A 16,412-nucleotide genomic window follows, 5' to 3' on the forward strand; every position below is an offset into this window, starting at 1 on the left:
GCGCGGGGCGGAAGGGGTGGTCGGGTCCGGAAGCGGAACGGGTAAAGGCGGAAGTGAGGGCCGGGGCCTGCGAGACGCACCGGCGGGAGCGGCGCTGCGGGCGGTGAGTGGGGCCGCGGCCGCTGCTTTCGCCCCGAGGTGGCCGGGCCCGGCCCGAGGGTGTGGACTCATTCCCCGGGTTCTCGCCCGACCGAGGGCGGCAGCCGGGCCCCGCCGTTTGGGAGGCCCCGTGGCGGGAGTGGAGCCGGGGCTCGGTGGCGCCGCTGTGCCGGGCGGGGCGATGCTGGGGCTGGACCAGACGGGCGCCGCCGCCGGCGGGGCGGGGGCTCTGGGCGGCCGGGTACCCTCCTCTCTCGCCGTGCGCCAGCCTAGCGGGGCCCTGCGTGTCGTGCGAGGCGGGGCAGCGGCGCTGCCGCGGGGCACCGGCAGCTCCGGCCTGGCGGCACCGGTGTGTGGTGAGCGGTAACGGGAGAGAGGAGCCACGCTGGTTGGGGGCAGCGGCACGGGCGAGGGGACGGTGCCTGGCTCAGGGCAGACGTCCCGGCGGCGCTGCGGGTGCTCGGGTCAGGCTCCTGTGAGCAGGAGCGGCTCTCGGGACAGTGGGAACGAGCCGGTACCGTGGGATTGTCCGGCAGCTGTGGCCCAGCTCCCGTCTCTCACAGCCGTGACTGACTGCAGGTTGAATGGGATTGGGGAAGCTGTGGCGCCGGGACAGAAGGGATTTTCATGGTGGGATCGTGTTTTGTAGTTGCTCAGCCTCTGAGGTGGGAATGGAAGCTCCAGGAGCTGGGGAGCCCAGCTGGGTTCCCGGGAACTGCTGAAGGGAGGGAGGTGACTTGATTTGCTGCAAATGGGCTCCAGAGGAGACTGTCCTGGGTCACTGCTGGTGCCAAGCACAGCCCTTGTGAAGGGAAACGCATGGTGCTGTAGGGCCCTGAGCAAGGCCCGTGGGCTGCAAGGACATTTTGTGGCTTGTCTGTAAGGGAATCTGGAACAAGGCTATCTTTGGATCTCTGTCACAGTGGGACAGACCCTGGTGTGTGAGCTGGGCGTGGGATGCTGGTGGGATTGCGCCAGGAGTGCAGGTGTGAGCGTGAGCAACACTCTTTTGCCCTGCTAAATCTTGGGGAAACTGCTCGGACCTTATTCCTGGTGATGCTCAGGGTGCTGAGAGAGCTCCTGGGGCTGGGCAGGAGCTGGGAGTGGTGCTGGGACCTGCAGGGGGCCCAGCCCAGCTCTGACCCCGGCCCAGCTGACCTTTAGTTGCTGCCCTCGGATGTGGCTGTTGGAGCTCTGACCTTGGTTGTTTTCAATCCTGTAGGGAAGCTGGAGAGGAGAATATGTCGAGAGACTATTTTAAGTCTGCTGTGGAACAACGTGCATCTGCTATTCTTAGCTTTTTATGTGGAGGGTCAGCACACTTGAGCTGCCCTGTTTGCAGCCTGATGTTGGGCCTGTGCTCTGCTGGGCCTCCTGAGCCACCTCTGAGCCTTGGCTGGGGCCAAGAAAGCCAACTCAGTCCATTGTCCTGACATGCCATGCAGTCTGAGGGAGCTTCCTGGAAATGTCCACTGCTGTCCACTACTGCCTTGACTCTGAAAGTCTTTTACATTTATTTTCAGCTCACCTGGATAATAAGGTGAAAGATCTATGTCTGAAAAGGGCTAAGAATTCAGGATAGGACCTGTAGGCAGCTACAGGACAATGTTGATCTTGATGCATTCTTGGAGTGAGGCAAACAGGTAAAGCACAAGCCTGACTGGATCTGGGAGGTCAAGGACAGGAATGTTTGGGGTCATAGCTGGGTCTCAGTGTTGAAATCACCTCAGACCCCTCACGAGTCACAACAGTTTGCTGGAACAGTCAATACCTGCCGACCGAAAATCTCCTTCTGGGGTGACCTTCTCTCCTAAGATGCTCTGGCTGATTTAGCTGACATTTGATTGCAGGTTGTGCAGGCAGTGAGGGATCCCTGTAGGCTCTTTAAGTGGGTGCTGATGCCTCTTGAGGTGATGCATCAACCCAGGCAAAGTGAGAGGTGGGATTATCTCCATCACAGCCAAGCTCTTCTGCATCTCAACAGGGATCAGCTTGAGGGTTGCTCTAGGCCTTGCCAGTCATCAGCTCTGGATCCAAACTTCTTCAGCTGTTGCACAGCTATGGATGGTGGTCATGGCATTTCCCTGAAGAGGAAGGGGGAAGGAATGCCAAGTGCTTTCAGACACAGGAAATTAAATGGGAACGCTTCTAATGAAGTGGGTGTAGCCCAGAGTATTCCTGTCAGCAGACTTAAAAGAGGATAGAATGTAGAAATGTTGGAGTCAGCTGTTTTCTTCCCTTGGGGTATGAAGTTTGCAGCCTCTTATGCAAGTCCTGAGAAGTTGTCGGAATAACATTGAAAACACTTAGACACTGGCCAGAAACAGGAAACCTTCCTGGATGTGACAGTATTGGGGAGGTATAAAATTCATCTGAGGTCTGGGGGAAATGCTGTCCTCCCCTGGAGCACAGGAATGAGCTACTGGAGCAACTCTGCATAAACAGATAAGAAAACACTGTTTTTCATGTTTGCTTTGGTTTGGTAGCACTCCAAATAAGGAGCTGCTTGAGGCAGGAGATCTTTGTGCAGTCTGGGAAAGATATTCTGAAGGTCACAGATTCTTTGCAGTGCAGGTGGCAGTTTGCTGCTTTGCATTGCTGATGTTGCCTTCTTGCTGTCTGAATAGTGGGTGCTATCCAAGGCATGTGTTGCTGAGTGTCTGGTCAAGTGAAGCTGTGTCTGTTGAGGGCATCTGAACAGGAGTTAAACAACCTTTGCTGAAGAATTAAAACCTTGATGCTTTTGTTCCATTTGAGTCAGTCCAGGCTGCATCCATGAGTTGATCCTCCAGCCTTGCTGTGCCAAGGATAACTGCAAGTAGGTGAGGGCTCCAAGAGGGAGCCACCGTGGGACAGGGAGCTAGTGGGCAGCTAATGGGAGATGAAGGTGTTGTAAAACTCTTCCACAGAAGTCTGTGCTGGAGGGATTGCCACAGCAGGATGGTGGCCTTGAAATCTCTGGGGATCTGAGTTGTTTTGGAAAAGCTGCTTTGGAAAACAGCTGGCTGCTGGAGCTGCTCCAGAGGCCATGGATGTGCAAATGTCAGGAAACAGATGTGTATCAACAGCATGAAAAGCAGATGGTACTAGTTCAGGTCTGTAGCTGAATGAGTAGTTCAGTTTTGGAATGGAAATCCTATTTACCTCTAAATTAAGGTGAGCATGTCAAAGTCTTTGTGAGTCTTGGATATGGGACTGCACAGAGAAGTTGTTACACTACCATAAGTTAGTCACAGCCATAGGAGTGCTGCTGAAACTGCTGTCTGAGCTGATTCGGGTCTGTGAATCTGCGCTTTAGGGCTGTAGTGCAGCTCCTGCCGGCTGAAGTGGAGAGTGGCCCAGTTCAGAGCAGTTCCTGAACTCCAGACTGTGTCCTTTCTGATCAGGGCACTGAGGGCTCATTCTTTGACGGGGGAGGAGGTAGGAAGGTAGAGTATTGAAACTTGTGAGACTTGATGGGACTGAGGTCTGTAGGTTGTGTGTTTCCTGGTTCTTCTCCTCTGTAACAGCTGGGTCTGTTCCTCCTTTCTCTGCAGCCTGGACCCCCCTGCAGTCGGGCTCAGGAAGTTTGCTCTGATTAATCATATTGATGAGTTGGAATATTAGGTTGACATTCCATCCTGTGCTAGCCTGGGCTAGTGTGGTTTGCATGTGGCTCTGGTGGGACCCACACTTTCTGCTGGTCCTGCTCCTGGAAGTCAGGAAGTTGCTCCTGACTCCGTGTCCTGAAGCTGACTCTGCCCCCTTGGGCTAGCTGCCCGTGCAGTGTGAGGTGAAGCAAAACCAGTGGGTAACTTCAGGGCTTCCTTTGCCAAGGAATTAATGTAACGCTGTCAGCTATTTAACGAGATAAATACTTCACTGGGGCTTTTGTCTTGAGTATTTTGGCTCTAAGCCAACAAATCACCAGTGAAGCAACTCCTTGCATAGCTAAGAGCAGCAGCAGTCGTTTGGGTAACCAGAGTCTTCAGGATTAGGTTTCTAAATATCCTCAGCTTTCAGAGTAGTTTTTGCTACTGGGTGAACACACGGCAAAAATACCAGATTCTCTAACTTCTGACACCTTAAATCAGCAGCTTCTCTGTGGTGGGGTGTCCTGCAGAGGTGAACATAGGAATCTGACAGTAATTCTCATGCAATGATTTGTGTTCTTGTCCTGGGTAGGTTTGTTTGAAATGGGCTCTGGCGCTATTCCCCAGCATCCTGAGGGTAATGGAGAATGGTCTTGCACTTGGGCAGGCAGGGAGTGCAGCAGCCATGGCATGTGCTTTCTCATTTAGGGCACTTAGATTCTTGAATTTAATATTCCTGGCTGTGTACAGCCCCCTCCAGCAAACCCTGGCAGGCAGGGGAGGGGTTGGAGGAGCACAAACTGCAGAAGTGATAGACCTGGACCTCACTTGTGGGACAGCATCAGGAATTGGTACTTGATTTTGATCTCAATGCAAATACAAAACTATGTTAAGAGTTCACAATAAAAAAATCAGTGCTTTTGCTGTGGGATGCAGAGCTCCTGTGTGTGCTTCAGTGAGCAGGAGGTGGGTAGGGCAGGTAGACAAACCAGCATGAGCCTTTTCATGGGTCTTGTGATCTCCCAACTGCTGGGTTTCACTAGTTAAAAGAAACTAATAGGAAAATTAATGCCAATTAATCTTGATTACATGAGTACCCCACCATGCCCTTCCTTTTCATGGCCTTGACAACTTGAATTAGCATGGCAGGCTGGGACAAGCTGAGACTTCAGCTGCTTTCCCTTGTCTGTGTGCTACTGCTGTGATTATTTTGGTCTGCCTGACCTGTGGCTCGAGTGTCAGTGCTGGGGTTCTTGTGGGGAGCAGGGAGGAACCCAATCCTCTGCTGGAAGAGGTGGGAGGATGAATAGCTCCCCAAGCACCAGAAATGGCTTTATACAGCAGGAAGCAGTCCCTGTTTCTCAAGTCCACTGGTGGGTGTAGGCTGATCTAGCACAGGTTCAGGCTGTGTAGTTCAGCGCCTGCTGCCTCTTCAGAGCTGAGTTCTGTTTGACTGGAATCCTCAAACATCTTGGCATTGGCAGAAAGTTCCTGTCCTGCCACGGAGTCTGCAGCATTGTGGGCACTTCCTTTGCTTATTTGCTTCCTCCTGTGACCATCAGCTGGTTGTCCAGGTCTTGGGTAAGTCCTTAGCCCAAAGCCATCAGTGACCAGTTAGGGTCTCTAAATTCCACTCAAACACCTGAAAGATATGGCAACTTATCATGTGCACATGAAGCCATATACTCTTGTATCCAAGCATCAGACCACCCTTAGATAATGATCTGGTTCTCCACAATTGGAGCAGTCAAGGCTCTAGCTGCTGCTCTGCCTGCACTGACCAGTGGCTGTCCATGGTGAGTTCAATATAGATGTGCTCACCTAATTCTGTTGGAGTTCATGTAGCACAACCAGATGGCAAAATGCATCAAGATCTGTGAAATATAGGTCAGGCTAAGACTTGAGGATGTCAACAAGCTCATTTTCTTGTTTTGCTCTGGGAATGACCTCTATCAGATTTCGGGAGGCCGTAACTCAGACACACTGATTCACCCAGTGTTTGTGCAGAATGTTGGTCTGGAACAGCAGTGGAGCTGATAGACTGCCCAGGGAGTTATAAATACAAGGTTAAGCCAAAGCTGTTCCTTTGCAAGCTCTGTTTAGAGGGGAAACTCTAAAAGGTGAAGCCTCTTCAGGCTGGTAGAGATGCAGAGCTGGTGCTGAACCTCTTGAACCTGGTGGTCACCAAGCTGCTCCTGGCTAGAGCAACCAACGCTGCTCCCTCACTGTCCAGCAAAGCCAGTTGTTGGTCTGTTTCATATCAAGCTTTCTCATCCTGTCAAACAGTCTTTGTCCTTCCTCAGTAGAGGGAGGGGAGTCCTGACCGTGCTACTTGCAAGGACCCAGCTCTGAATTGCAGTATCTTCACTGCTTAACCCAAGACTGGGACTCAGAGCAATGACCCCACAGCACTCAGAAGTTTTACTTGTCGATTTCTGTCCTACCTGCCAGCTCTGGTGACTGGTACCATCTTAACAGCTGGTGTCTGACTGCCTCCTGGTCAGAGCAATTTGAGGTGAGATGTCTCTAGGTCAGCGTATGCTCAAGTGCTTTGTGTTGTGTAAACTGCTGGGCTCTCCAGCTGCTGGCACTCACAGGCTCCAGAGTGGCTCTGAAATGGCCAGAGGTTCCCTGTCAAACTGTGGGATTGTTTAAACTTGAGGCATTGTTAAAGTAACCTCAAGCAGTCACAGCTGGACAGGCCTTGGCCTGGAAAGCAGCTGTTTGAAACTCTTCTCTGTGCTGAGTAGGCTTGAGCTTTGCTCACAGGACACTCTGCTCCTGTTTGACTTGTTTTAAACTTCTTATTCATGGGAAAATGCAGGATGTACACAGAGTTTCTTTGGGGGTACTCTCCGGACAAGGAAAAATTGGCTTTTGGGGCATTTTCTTTCAACAAACAGCCTGTTTTAGGAGAGTAGAAGGGAGAGTGGTGATCCAGAGCAGATGCAATCAGCTGTAGCATTTATCATCCACAGGGAAGTGGGAGTTGTGAAGGGTACAGGAAATGTGCCTAAATCTGTAACTGTGTACTCAGAAAGCATTCCTGTTCTCTGCAGGCAGCAGAGCTTAGTGCTTACAGAGGCCCTGGGATTCACTTGTGGGTAACTCTGGATGCAAATCAGCTTGTCCTGCTGTTCCTGCCTTGGTTTTGTGCTTCTGCACGACTCGGGAGGTTGGTGCTGGGGAGTGGCTGGCAGTGCTGATCCCAGGGGACGCTGTCTGTTCATGCTGGCTTTGAACAGTCCATGTGAGGAACGTGGTCAGTAGCCTGATGACCTGGAATGATGTGGGATAAGGGTGCTGAGGCAGTGGGGTGGGTGTGGGAAGCATTAGGTGCTGCCTGTTTGGATCAGGTTGGGTGGTGATTCCTGGTGTGCAGCAGGAATGGGAGGGGGGAGCTGCTGTCAGCTCCTGAGGGGACAGCCTGTGCCCAGAGAGCAGCTGCTGTCAGGTGCCTTTCTGAGGTGGGCACCTCCTCAGGTGCCCCCCCTGTGGCAGATCACCTGCCTGGCTCCAGGGCCATCCTTGGGCCCACTGGGAGATGCAGAATGTTGTGGTGTAAGTGCCTCAGGACAAACAGACAGCTCTAGAAATTCCTTTTGTCCAAGTGCCTTGTGACCTGCAGACTTGCCTCCTGCCACTGTGGCACTGGGATGGCTCTGTATAACATTGATAGTCTGAAGTTGCTTCCTTGTGAACTTGGGAAAGGAGGAGGGAGCTAAAGGTCAAGCTCAGTTACCTCTGTGAACTGAGTAATTGCTGTTTGAATAGACAAAGCTCTAGTAACACCCATTGTGTGCTGGGTGCTCCTTACCTACCTCACCCCAGTAAGGTGTGTGTAACATCCAGACAGGGTGAAAGTGCTGGAGGGCCCACTGGTGGGGAGGGGAGGTGTATTACCATTACCTCTTTTCCAGAGAGGCTCTGCAGACTGAGATCCTGCCGCAGGGATTGCTGCCTGGCAGGAACTGCTCTGTGGTGTTCACAGCCGATAACTTTGCGCTGTGGGAAGGAACCACCACCAGTCTGTGCTGATGGTGGCTGCAGATCAAACCACCCTCTAGAACTGGTACAGCTGGTCCCTGAGCATGTCACTAACTCTGGCCTCCTCTTCCAGTTGCAACCTGCCTACAGGTGGATCCCAGTGCAGAACCTGCAGCATCCTTAACTCTCAGCACTCCTGCACTTAGACCACAATGGCAGGTCGAGGTGGAGCTGCCCGACCGAATGGACCAGCTGCTGGGAACAAAATCTGCCAGTTTAAACTTGTTCTCTTGGGCGAGTCAGCGGTGGGGAAGTCCAGCCTGGTCCTGCGCTTTGTGAAGGGGCAGTTCCACGAATACCAGGAGAGCACAATTGGAGGTGAGTGCCAGCTCCAGATGCCTGTGGCCAGGAGGTGCTGACCTTGCTGGGGCAGTCTGGAGTGTCAGAAGCAAGACTGGCTATTTTAGGCTGGTCTGGGATTTTTGCTATAAATAGAGCCAAACAGTTAATGCTTTAACTCTTGGTTCACAATTTGTTTGTTGGTGTAATGATCAACACAGCAGAGAATAATGCTATGGCAACCCCACACTTTGCCTCTGAGGCTTTGTTTCCAGTGCCTCAGCTCTAGCTTCTAATTGGAACTGAGGCCTTCAGCTTGGTTTATAGCCCTTAATTATCTTTTCAGACCATGACCAGGGATTTTGGGGCTGTTTCTAGCCTGATTCTGTTAACTACTTTCACAGTGCTTTCAGGTGTTGTAGTTTATTAGCTTGAAATCATTAGCACGGTGTCATCAACCAACCAAAGGCTGGTTAGCACGTGGGTCTCTGAGCAACAATTCTGAGGGGTGTCCTGAGAAAAAGCTTGAGTTGTTCCTCTGTGACCTGTGCTGGAAGTAAGTACAGCTGAAAGTGTGGCTTGCTGGCAAGCAGGACCTAATGCCCCTCTGTGGAGGGCTGTGCTCTGCCTCAGTCTGTATCTGAGGCCTGTGCCTTTGTCCTGGGTGTAACACATGGTGTTAGACTCACTGGGACAACAACCAATTACTAAACTGGGGTGTGTGGTATAAGTGGGCTGAGTTGGTGCTGTTATTGGTGCTCCCCAGGTCAGATCCTGGTGGTGCCACAACTGGATTGCGTGATCCCTGTCAGGGGCTGCTGGGAGGGTCTGGCACTGTGGATGCTCCAGGGGCTGGATGCTGCTGGGCCCTCCGGGCCACCTTCCTGTCACTGTGTGATGGTTCTGGGTTCTGTGAGCGGGGGGTGTGACACACAGAGCTGCAGCTGCCACAGTGAGTGGCACTGGCCTCTCCAGGGCTCAGCTCACTCCCATGTGGCAGCAGAGCTGCGCCGAGCTCCTGTGCTGGCTCTGGGCCCTGTCCTGCTGGAGCTGAGGCAAACCCCCTTCTCTTGCAGCTGCCTTCCTAACACAGACAGTGTGTCTGGATGACACAACAGTGAAGTTTGAGATCTGGGACACGGCGGGGCAGGAGCGATACCACAGCCTGGCCCCCATGTACTACCGGGGGGCTCAGGCAGCCATCGTGGTCTACGACATCACCAACACAGTGAGTGTGGGCAGGGCTGGGGGACTGCCAGGAGGCTCCCGGCACTCTGGGAGCGTGTCCGGGTCAGAGCCCTGCAGGTACCTGGCTGGGGCTGCCAAGTTCTTGAAAACTGCTCACGGCCTCTTCCTCAGCTCCAGCCAAGGCTGTGAGCTGATAAAGGATCCTGCTGCCAAGTGCTGCAGAGGCAGGACACTTCTCACAGGAAAGCCTTGTTCTAATCATATCTGCCCTGAGGATTCCTGCATGGCTGCCCTTCCTGACTGCTGCCTCCTGTTTGCTTCCAGGACACATTTGTACGAGCCAAGAACTGGGTGAAAGAGTTGCAGAGGCAGGCTAGCCCCAATATTGTAATTGCACTAGCAGGAAACAAGGCAGACCTTGCTAACAAGAGAGCTGTGGACTTCCAGGTGAGTAGGAATCCAGAGAAGTTGTTACCCAAGCAGGTCAGGAAAGCATCTTTTTGCTTAAATGAGGGAGATGGCAGATATGTAAAATATGCTTTGAGGGAGAATGAAAGTGAAGTTTTGTGCTGAGGACTGCAGGATGCTACTGAGCAGGGTCTGTGCCCTGCTCTTCCCTTGCTTCTGTCATAGCACATGTGGCCCTGGCTGGTGAAAGTCCTGGTGAGTGTGGAGGAGGAGGCCCACGTAGCACAAGCTTCTGTCCTCAGCCTCCTTTGCTGCGTTATTCATCTGGGGATGTCTGCAGTGTGTGAAACAGCATCTTCTGGGTACGAGACACATGAGGAATCATTCCTAGCTTGTTCTCTGCTCTTCTCAGCTCTTACCTCATCTGGGCAAGCACTCAGGAGAGGTTCTTACCCAGCCCTTGCACAGGATTGCTTGTGGTGCCCTTGCAAGGGGTGACACACTTCCAGCTGACCCAACTCCCAGGTGCTGTGTGTGCATGTGGCTCAGTCAGGCTGTGCCCCAGCCCAGCTGTGGGACACCGGCCATGCAGGGCTGCTGGTGGAGCGTGTCCCTGGGTTGTCCAGGCCAGGTGGGAGCAGGGACAGGGGAGGGAATTTCTGGCCCAAGGTGGGACGCAGCGTTTCTCTAGCAGTTAATGTGTTGACAAGTGAAGTGCATGAAGTCTGCTTGGGCCTCCTGCCAGGCTGCCTTTAGCACTCTGATGTGATTGTTTGTAGGATGCACAGACATATGCAGATGACAACAGCTTGCTGTTCATGGAGACATCAGCAAAGACAGCGATGAATGTGAATGAAATCTTCATGGCAATAGGTATGGCCTGTATGTAGGGCTGGAGTGGTTCTGAGCACCAGCACTGCAGCCCAAGAGGGTCCTGTGTCAGCCAGGGTATGGTGGCTCTTTCTGGGCCAGGTGTCCATTTTGCCACACTGGTGTGATTGGTCATTCCCTGAGTGTGTGGAGCCTTAGCCTTACAAAGCTGGTTCCCTGTCCCTGTGTCTGGGGTGGTGATGGAGATGGGAGCAGGTGTGATGCCAGCCAGGGCCAAGGATGGGTTGGTTTGGCATGCGGTGCAAACTGCATGTTTGTCCTGTCCCAAACTGTTGGCTGTGAGGGCTCAGGCCTGGAGCAGGCTGAACACAGCCTGGGGTGCGCACTGGGAGGAGGTTGGCCTCTTTGGAGGACCCTGCTAACATCCTGTTTCTTTCTAGCCAAGAAACTGCCAAAAAATGAACCCCAGAATGCTCCTGGTGGCCCAGGCAGGAATCGGGTGGTGGACCTTCAGGAGAGCAGCCAGCCGAGCAGAAGCCAGTGCTGCAGCAACTGAGCAGCTGCTCCGGCCCACGAGCCCTTGGAGGACGTGACTGGAACCCACGCTAACGATCGCACTTACCGTAGGGTGGCTGCTGCCGGCGCCGCCGTGATTCTCCATCCCTTTCTGATCATAGGCTGGAGGGAGTTCTTCCACCTGCACCTTTCTGTACAAATACTAATTCAATTCTAAGTCTTAAGTCACTTTTTTAATATATGAACTTCTGCTCTTCCCTCTTCCTGGTGGTGGTGGATGCAGGACCTGGTGTCTGCCCAGCCAGTGTGGCCGTCCCGCAGGTGAGGCCAGCAGCACCCAGGTCCCACAACACTGTAGTTCACTATGGGAAACAAAGGGATATTGGGACACGTGTTTAAAATTCCCTGTCTGTAAGAGCTGAGGCTGATCCCGTATGATGCGCCCAGAACAACCACTAAACTGTAGCATTAGAGACAAACTCCGGCTCTTGGGCCACTTATTGACCAAATCAGTGATGAGTATTTGGGGTGGGGCAGAGGGAAGCAAAACTGGTTTCTTCTGTATTTTGTATTGTATGTTTCTCCATGTAACCAATCAGTATCTTGTCAATATAGTACATCCAACGAGCTGCCTGTTGTCTTTCTTTGTGTTGGACTCCAGCATGCCAACTCTTCTTTTCTCTTGGTTCTGTCGTAATGCACTAATCCTGTTGCAACTTTTGCAAAAAATCTTGTATAGAAATTTGTCCTTTTCTTGATGGTTGTGATGCCACTAATATTGTTAACCCTGCTCTGGTGGGAATACACAAGGTTTGCTGATGTACAGAGGTGGGGTGGGGGAAACCTTGGGTAACCTGTTGGTGGGAATGACATGTATTGCAAAAAGCCTGTAATTCCACAAAGAATGAAGGGAGGTATTAAATGGCTTCTGTTGCCAGACTCTAACTGATGTTGGCTGCTCCTAGTGCCTAATGCAGTGTCTTATGCATCCTGGTATTTAAGAGGAACTGTTGACTTAGTCTTCATCACAAACTTCAGTTTTGTGTGATTAAAACAAAATTTTTATAAACCTATCATAACAACCATGTTCATGTTTCTTAATGCAGCAGGGACTGGACCCGAGCACAACAGTTCTTGGTGGAGGCTGAGCTGTGCTGGGCTGCTCCTGGTGTGTCCCACATCTTGGTAGGGAAATGGGGCCCTTCCTTCCTGAGGAAGGAGAAATGGTGCTCTGAGCTTGGGCTGTGTGGCTGCTCGTGCACACTGCTCTCCTCACAGTGATGCTGCTGGTGTTTGCTTGGCTCCAGTGTGCACAAGGAAGCTTGAGGGAAATTGTGGGAATTATTCTTTGCCTTGATACTTCTGGGGAAACTCTGCAATGCAAGATGGGCAGAGGTGGGGGAACAGTGTGTGGAAGAGCTCTGCTCTGCAGTGGAACAGGCTTGGGGATGGTGCTCCAGAATTCATGAACACAATGCCTCTGTCCCTGGAGCACGATGGCCTTGGAAGATGCTGCTCTCCTGTCACTGCTGCATGGACTATGAGACCCCAACACCCTGGGACCTGGAGTCAGTATGGAAGAAGGAGCAGCCCCTTGCAGCTCCATCCACACCACATGTGCTGCCAGCAGCACCATTTGTGCTCAGGAGAGGCTGAGGATGGAGATGTGCTGCATTTGGAACCCATTGTCCCCCCTCAGTTGAGGGGCTGCAAGAGGCTCGGTGACAGGAGAGCTGTGACTAGAGTTGTATGAACAGCCTTGGCTTGTGTGCCCTTCATCTGCTATCCAAGGTCTCAGTGTCTCTTCCTCATGCTGGATTTCCTTAAAATCCTGGAAGCAGGAAAGGTCTGGAGTGATTTGGTGATAGAGTGCCTGGGAATCATGCTGGAGCCTGGGCTGCCTGTGGGATATGGGCTTCGGTGGCCCCCACTACACCTCCTTGGTGTGGTGCTGTTTGTGCCTGGACTGCTGAGCTGCTGGAGGTGCTCAGGATCTTTGTGGGACCACCCAGTGCTTGCTGGTTTTCCCAGGCAGCCAGAGATGGACCAGTTTGGAGAAGAGCTTCCCTGATCCCTCTCAGAACAATTCAGGGGACACTGTATGCAGTGCTGTTGCCATCTGCTGGCTCCTCTCCCTGGGTGCCTGGTTTCTTCCTAGACCTGGGGTCTCTGTGAAAGCATCTGTGATGCCCTAAGGAGGGTGTTGCTGCTTGCAACAGGTGCTCAGGGGCTCAGTAGCGAGGCTGGGGACCTGCTGGTGTTCCTGGTGTGTCTGGGCAATGGGCTGTCTGATCTCAGGGCAGCTTTAGCACAAACAGGCGTTCCTGCCTGCATACCTGCTGCCTGCCCACACAGCTGCTGCCTGCCCGGGCCTGAGCGCGGGTGTTTGTGGTGGTTACACACCGCGCCCGGGGTTGAGCTTTTCCCTCCCTGCTGCTGGGAGCTCAGGGATGACTCCAGCAGCCCCTTGCCAAGATGGGAAGGGGAAAGTGTGGCTACAACAGCCTCACACCACACCCTGCCAGTCAGCTTGATGTGGTTCCTTCCCTGTTGTGTGGGGATGGGTATTGGCTGAGGCTGTGGAGCTGGAGATGATGCTGGCAGCATTGTGAGGAAGGGGTGAGGGCACCCCAGCTGCTCCTGTACAGGTGAGTGGGACTGCCCTTCCTGCCTGCCTCCCTCCCTTAGCAGCACAGTGCTCCCAGATCCCCTCCCCTGCCGCAGAGAACCCTCTGGGTCTGCTGTCTGACCCCATTTTGTGCTGCCCTGAAAAGCAAGAGAGGTTCTTCCCTCTCTGTGCATCCCATTCCTCTGGCACCAAGAGCAGGGCGCAGCCTCCCCATCAATCAACACCCAGAGAACACAAGAAGATTCAATGCAAAAGTATTTTTATTGGATACAAAACCATTCCAGTTTAGTGAAAAAAAGTGACATCATTGCCGATGAAGCTTGTCTGGGCTTAAACCCGAGAATTGCTCCTGTCTGCTCCGGTCCTGCCGTGGCCATGGGGTCCCATCCTCTTACACCTGGGCTTTGTTGGTGGCTCCCTCCTCAGAAGCTGGTCCGGTCTGTGGGGCAGCAGGGCTGACCTGGATGGGCACACTCCTCTCAGGAGCGGCCGGCAGTGCCAGCTTGGGGGCCTCGATGCGGAGCTGCCCATCCTTGGACAGGGAACAGGTCAGCGCTTCGGCGTCCACCTCCTCGGGCACGTCCCATTCCCGCTTCAGCACCTCATACTTGTAGGAGAAGGAGCCCTTCTCATCGACATTCTGCGTCTCCTTCTGCCCCACCAGCACCACCTTCCTGCCCACCACCTTCACCGACAGCTCCTCGGGAGCGAAGTTCTTGACGTCCTGGCAGACAGAGAAGCCGTCCCCAGAGCTGTGGGTCAGGGTCATGCTGGTGCTCGGGGTGTGCTCCGTGGCGATGGCTCCGTGGTTGCTCAGGAGCTGCTCGAAGCTGCTCATGAACTCCCGAGCTTTCTCCATCTCCTGCTGCAGCTCGGTGAAGATGGTCTCTGCGTGTGGCCAGAGGGTCCTCACTGTGCCCAGCCGGCTGGCCAGGGAGCTGGAGGCGAATGGTGCGAGGTGCATCCGGCAAAGCATCGCTGCTGCTGCTGTTGCTGCTGCTATTGCTGCTGCTGCTTCTGTCCTCTTTCCAGTGGGCTGGAAGCGTTCTGCCCCGCTGCTGCCGTCGGAGGCTTTTATAGCCGTTCCCTGGAGGCGTGGCCTTGTCCCGCGCATTATGTCACCCTCTGGAGAAGAGCTCAGCTCTTTCCAGCCCGTTCCAGCTCATTCTTGTTACTCACCGGTGAGGAGTGGCACCGCTGACGTCGTGCCCGGCATACCTTCGCCCTGACTCTTACAGCTCTGCTATCCTGGCTTATAATTAGCAGCATCACCTCAGCCTCCGAGCGAGATGCCTGAGCCACCCTTGCCAAAAATCTGTGCCCTTTGCTTTTCCCAGGCATGGAGTGAGTCTGGGCTCATCTCCTCCCTGCCTCCCCCCACCCTGCGCTGTGTTCCTTTTCCCCCCCATCTGTGCCCAGGAAGATCCCCTCAGGTGAGACCAGAAGTCAGTCCACGGCCACATGCCCAGGTGGGGTGCACAGTGAGGTGCTGAGGGGTCAGGACAGGATGGGGGTGGCCAACAGGGAGAGGGGTCCCAGAAAGTGAAAGGAGTGCCTGGCAGCAGATGACAGGGACATGTACTTTAGGGGTGGGACTAGTTCCTGTATTGGCAGAAGTGATGAGCTCCTGGCACAATGGAGCCTGCCTCCATCGATCCCCCCGGCGGGGGGGCCCAGGGAAGGGCTCTGTAGCCCCCCGGCCATGGCCCCATGGGCCCTGCTGCATCACGATGGCTCTGCAGAAACCTGAGCTCCCAGCAGTGACTGCGGCTCCCTATTTGTGGTATGTGACCTGTCCCCAGAAACAGGCGCTGCTATTTTGGCTGGTGGATAATCAGCCTCTCAAAAATAGGCGATGGCTCCAGGACGCTGCGTGGGGAGAGAGCGTTCTGGAAGGGACACACCCCTGGGCAGGGGAGAATAAAATCCGCTGCTCCCCTGCCCCAGCCCAGCACGGCTCCAGCCCTTGCACCGAGCAGAGCTGCAGCACAACCAGGAGCACTCCTTGGAGCAGAGATGCTTTGCCGCCTGCACTTTATGCCGCCCATGTCCAGCTCGCTGTTCCCGTGGCTGGGACCCGTCCGCACCCTCTGGCCACATCCAGGCACCCTCTTCGCCGAGCTGGAGCGGGAGATGCGGCTGGAGATGGAGAGGGCTCGGGAGTTCATGAGCAGCGTCGAGCAGTACCTGAGCAGCGGGAGCAGCCCCGGGCGGCTTGGCATCGCCTCCGAGCGCACGTCCAGCACCAGCACAGCCCTGACCCAGGGCTCTGGGGACGGCTTCTCTGTCTGCCAGGACGTGAAGGACTTTGCGCCCGAGCAGCTGTCGGTGAAGGTGGTGGGCAGGAAGGTGGTGCTGGTGGGGCAGAAGGAGACGCAGAGCACAGACGACAAGGGCTCCTTCTCCTACAAGTACGAGGTGCTGAAGCGGGAGTGGGACGTGCCCGAGGAGGTGGACGCCGAAGCGCTGACCTGCTCCCTGTCCAAGGAAGGACAGCTCCGCATCGAGGCCCCCAAGCTGGCACTGCCGGCTGTCCCGGAGAGGAACGTGCCCATCCAGATGGGGCCGGCGGTGGCACAGCCAGCTGGCAGCACTGAGGAGGGAGCCGAGCGGGCCAAGGCGTGAAGAGGAGCAACAGGGACCAGGCTGAGCCTGGCTACGGGGGCAGCTGCTGGCCGCAGAGCGGGACTGCGCGATGGCCCGGGGAGTGGTGTCTGCCCAAAACATGCGGCTTTTTTGATATGTAATAAATATTCCTAACTTTTATTTGTGTGGTTTTGGTGTTTCTGGTCTTGCCCAGCCCTGTGCTTTGCAATGCTCCTGCCTGTGCCCACGCAGCGAGA

General features: G+C 54.3%; 3 protein-coding genes across 3 annotated transcripts; 2 read left to right on the forward strand and 1 right to left on the reverse strand.

Moving 5' to 3' along the window:
• Positions 1 to 27: 27 nt before the first annotated feature.
• On the forward strand, positions 28 to 12,013 carry RAB5C (RAB5C, member RAS oncogene family). Its single transcript, XM_053999952.1, has 6 exons — positions 28 to 103; positions 7,792 to 8,036; positions 9,074 to 9,225; positions 9,510 to 9,632; positions 10,373 to 10,466; positions 10,865 to 12,013. The coding sequence occupies exons 2-6, from the start codon at positions 7,871 to 7,873 to the stop codon at positions 10,978 to 10,980; spliced, it is 651 nt and encodes a 216-aa protein (XP_053855927.1). The 5' UTR covers positions 28 to 103; positions 7,792 to 7,870; the 3' UTR covers positions 10,981 to 12,013.
• A 1,798-nt stretch (positions 12,014 to 13,811) lies between these two features.
• On the reverse strand, positions 13,812 to 14,698 carry LOC128819706 (heat shock protein beta-11-like). Its single transcript, XM_053999951.1, has one exon. The coding sequence runs from the start codon at positions 14,681 to 14,683 to the stop codon at positions 13,961 to 13,963; it is 723 nt and encodes a 240-aa protein (XP_053855926.1). The 5' UTR covers positions 14,684 to 14,698; the 3' UTR covers positions 13,812 to 13,960.
• Positions 14,699 to 15,259: 561 nt separating this feature from the next.
• On the forward strand, positions 15,260 to 16,333 carry LOC128819710 (heat shock protein beta-11-like). The gene has a single exon (XM_053999954.1). The coding sequence runs from the start codon at positions 15,586 to 15,588 to the stop codon at positions 16,192 to 16,194; it is 609 nt and encodes a 202-aa protein (XP_053855929.1). The 5' UTR covers positions 15,260 to 15,585; the 3' UTR covers positions 16,195 to 16,333.
• Positions 16,334 to 16,412: the final 79 nt, after the last annotated feature.

The sequence above is a fragment of the Vidua macroura genome, chromosome 27, assembly GCF_024509145.1.
Source record: "Vidua macroura isolate BioBank_ID:100142 chromosome 27, ASM2450914v1, whole genome shotgun sequence".
In the NCBI taxonomy this organism is placed as follows: Eukaryota; Metazoa; Chordata; class Aves; order Passeriformes; family Viduidae; genus Vidua; species Vidua macroura.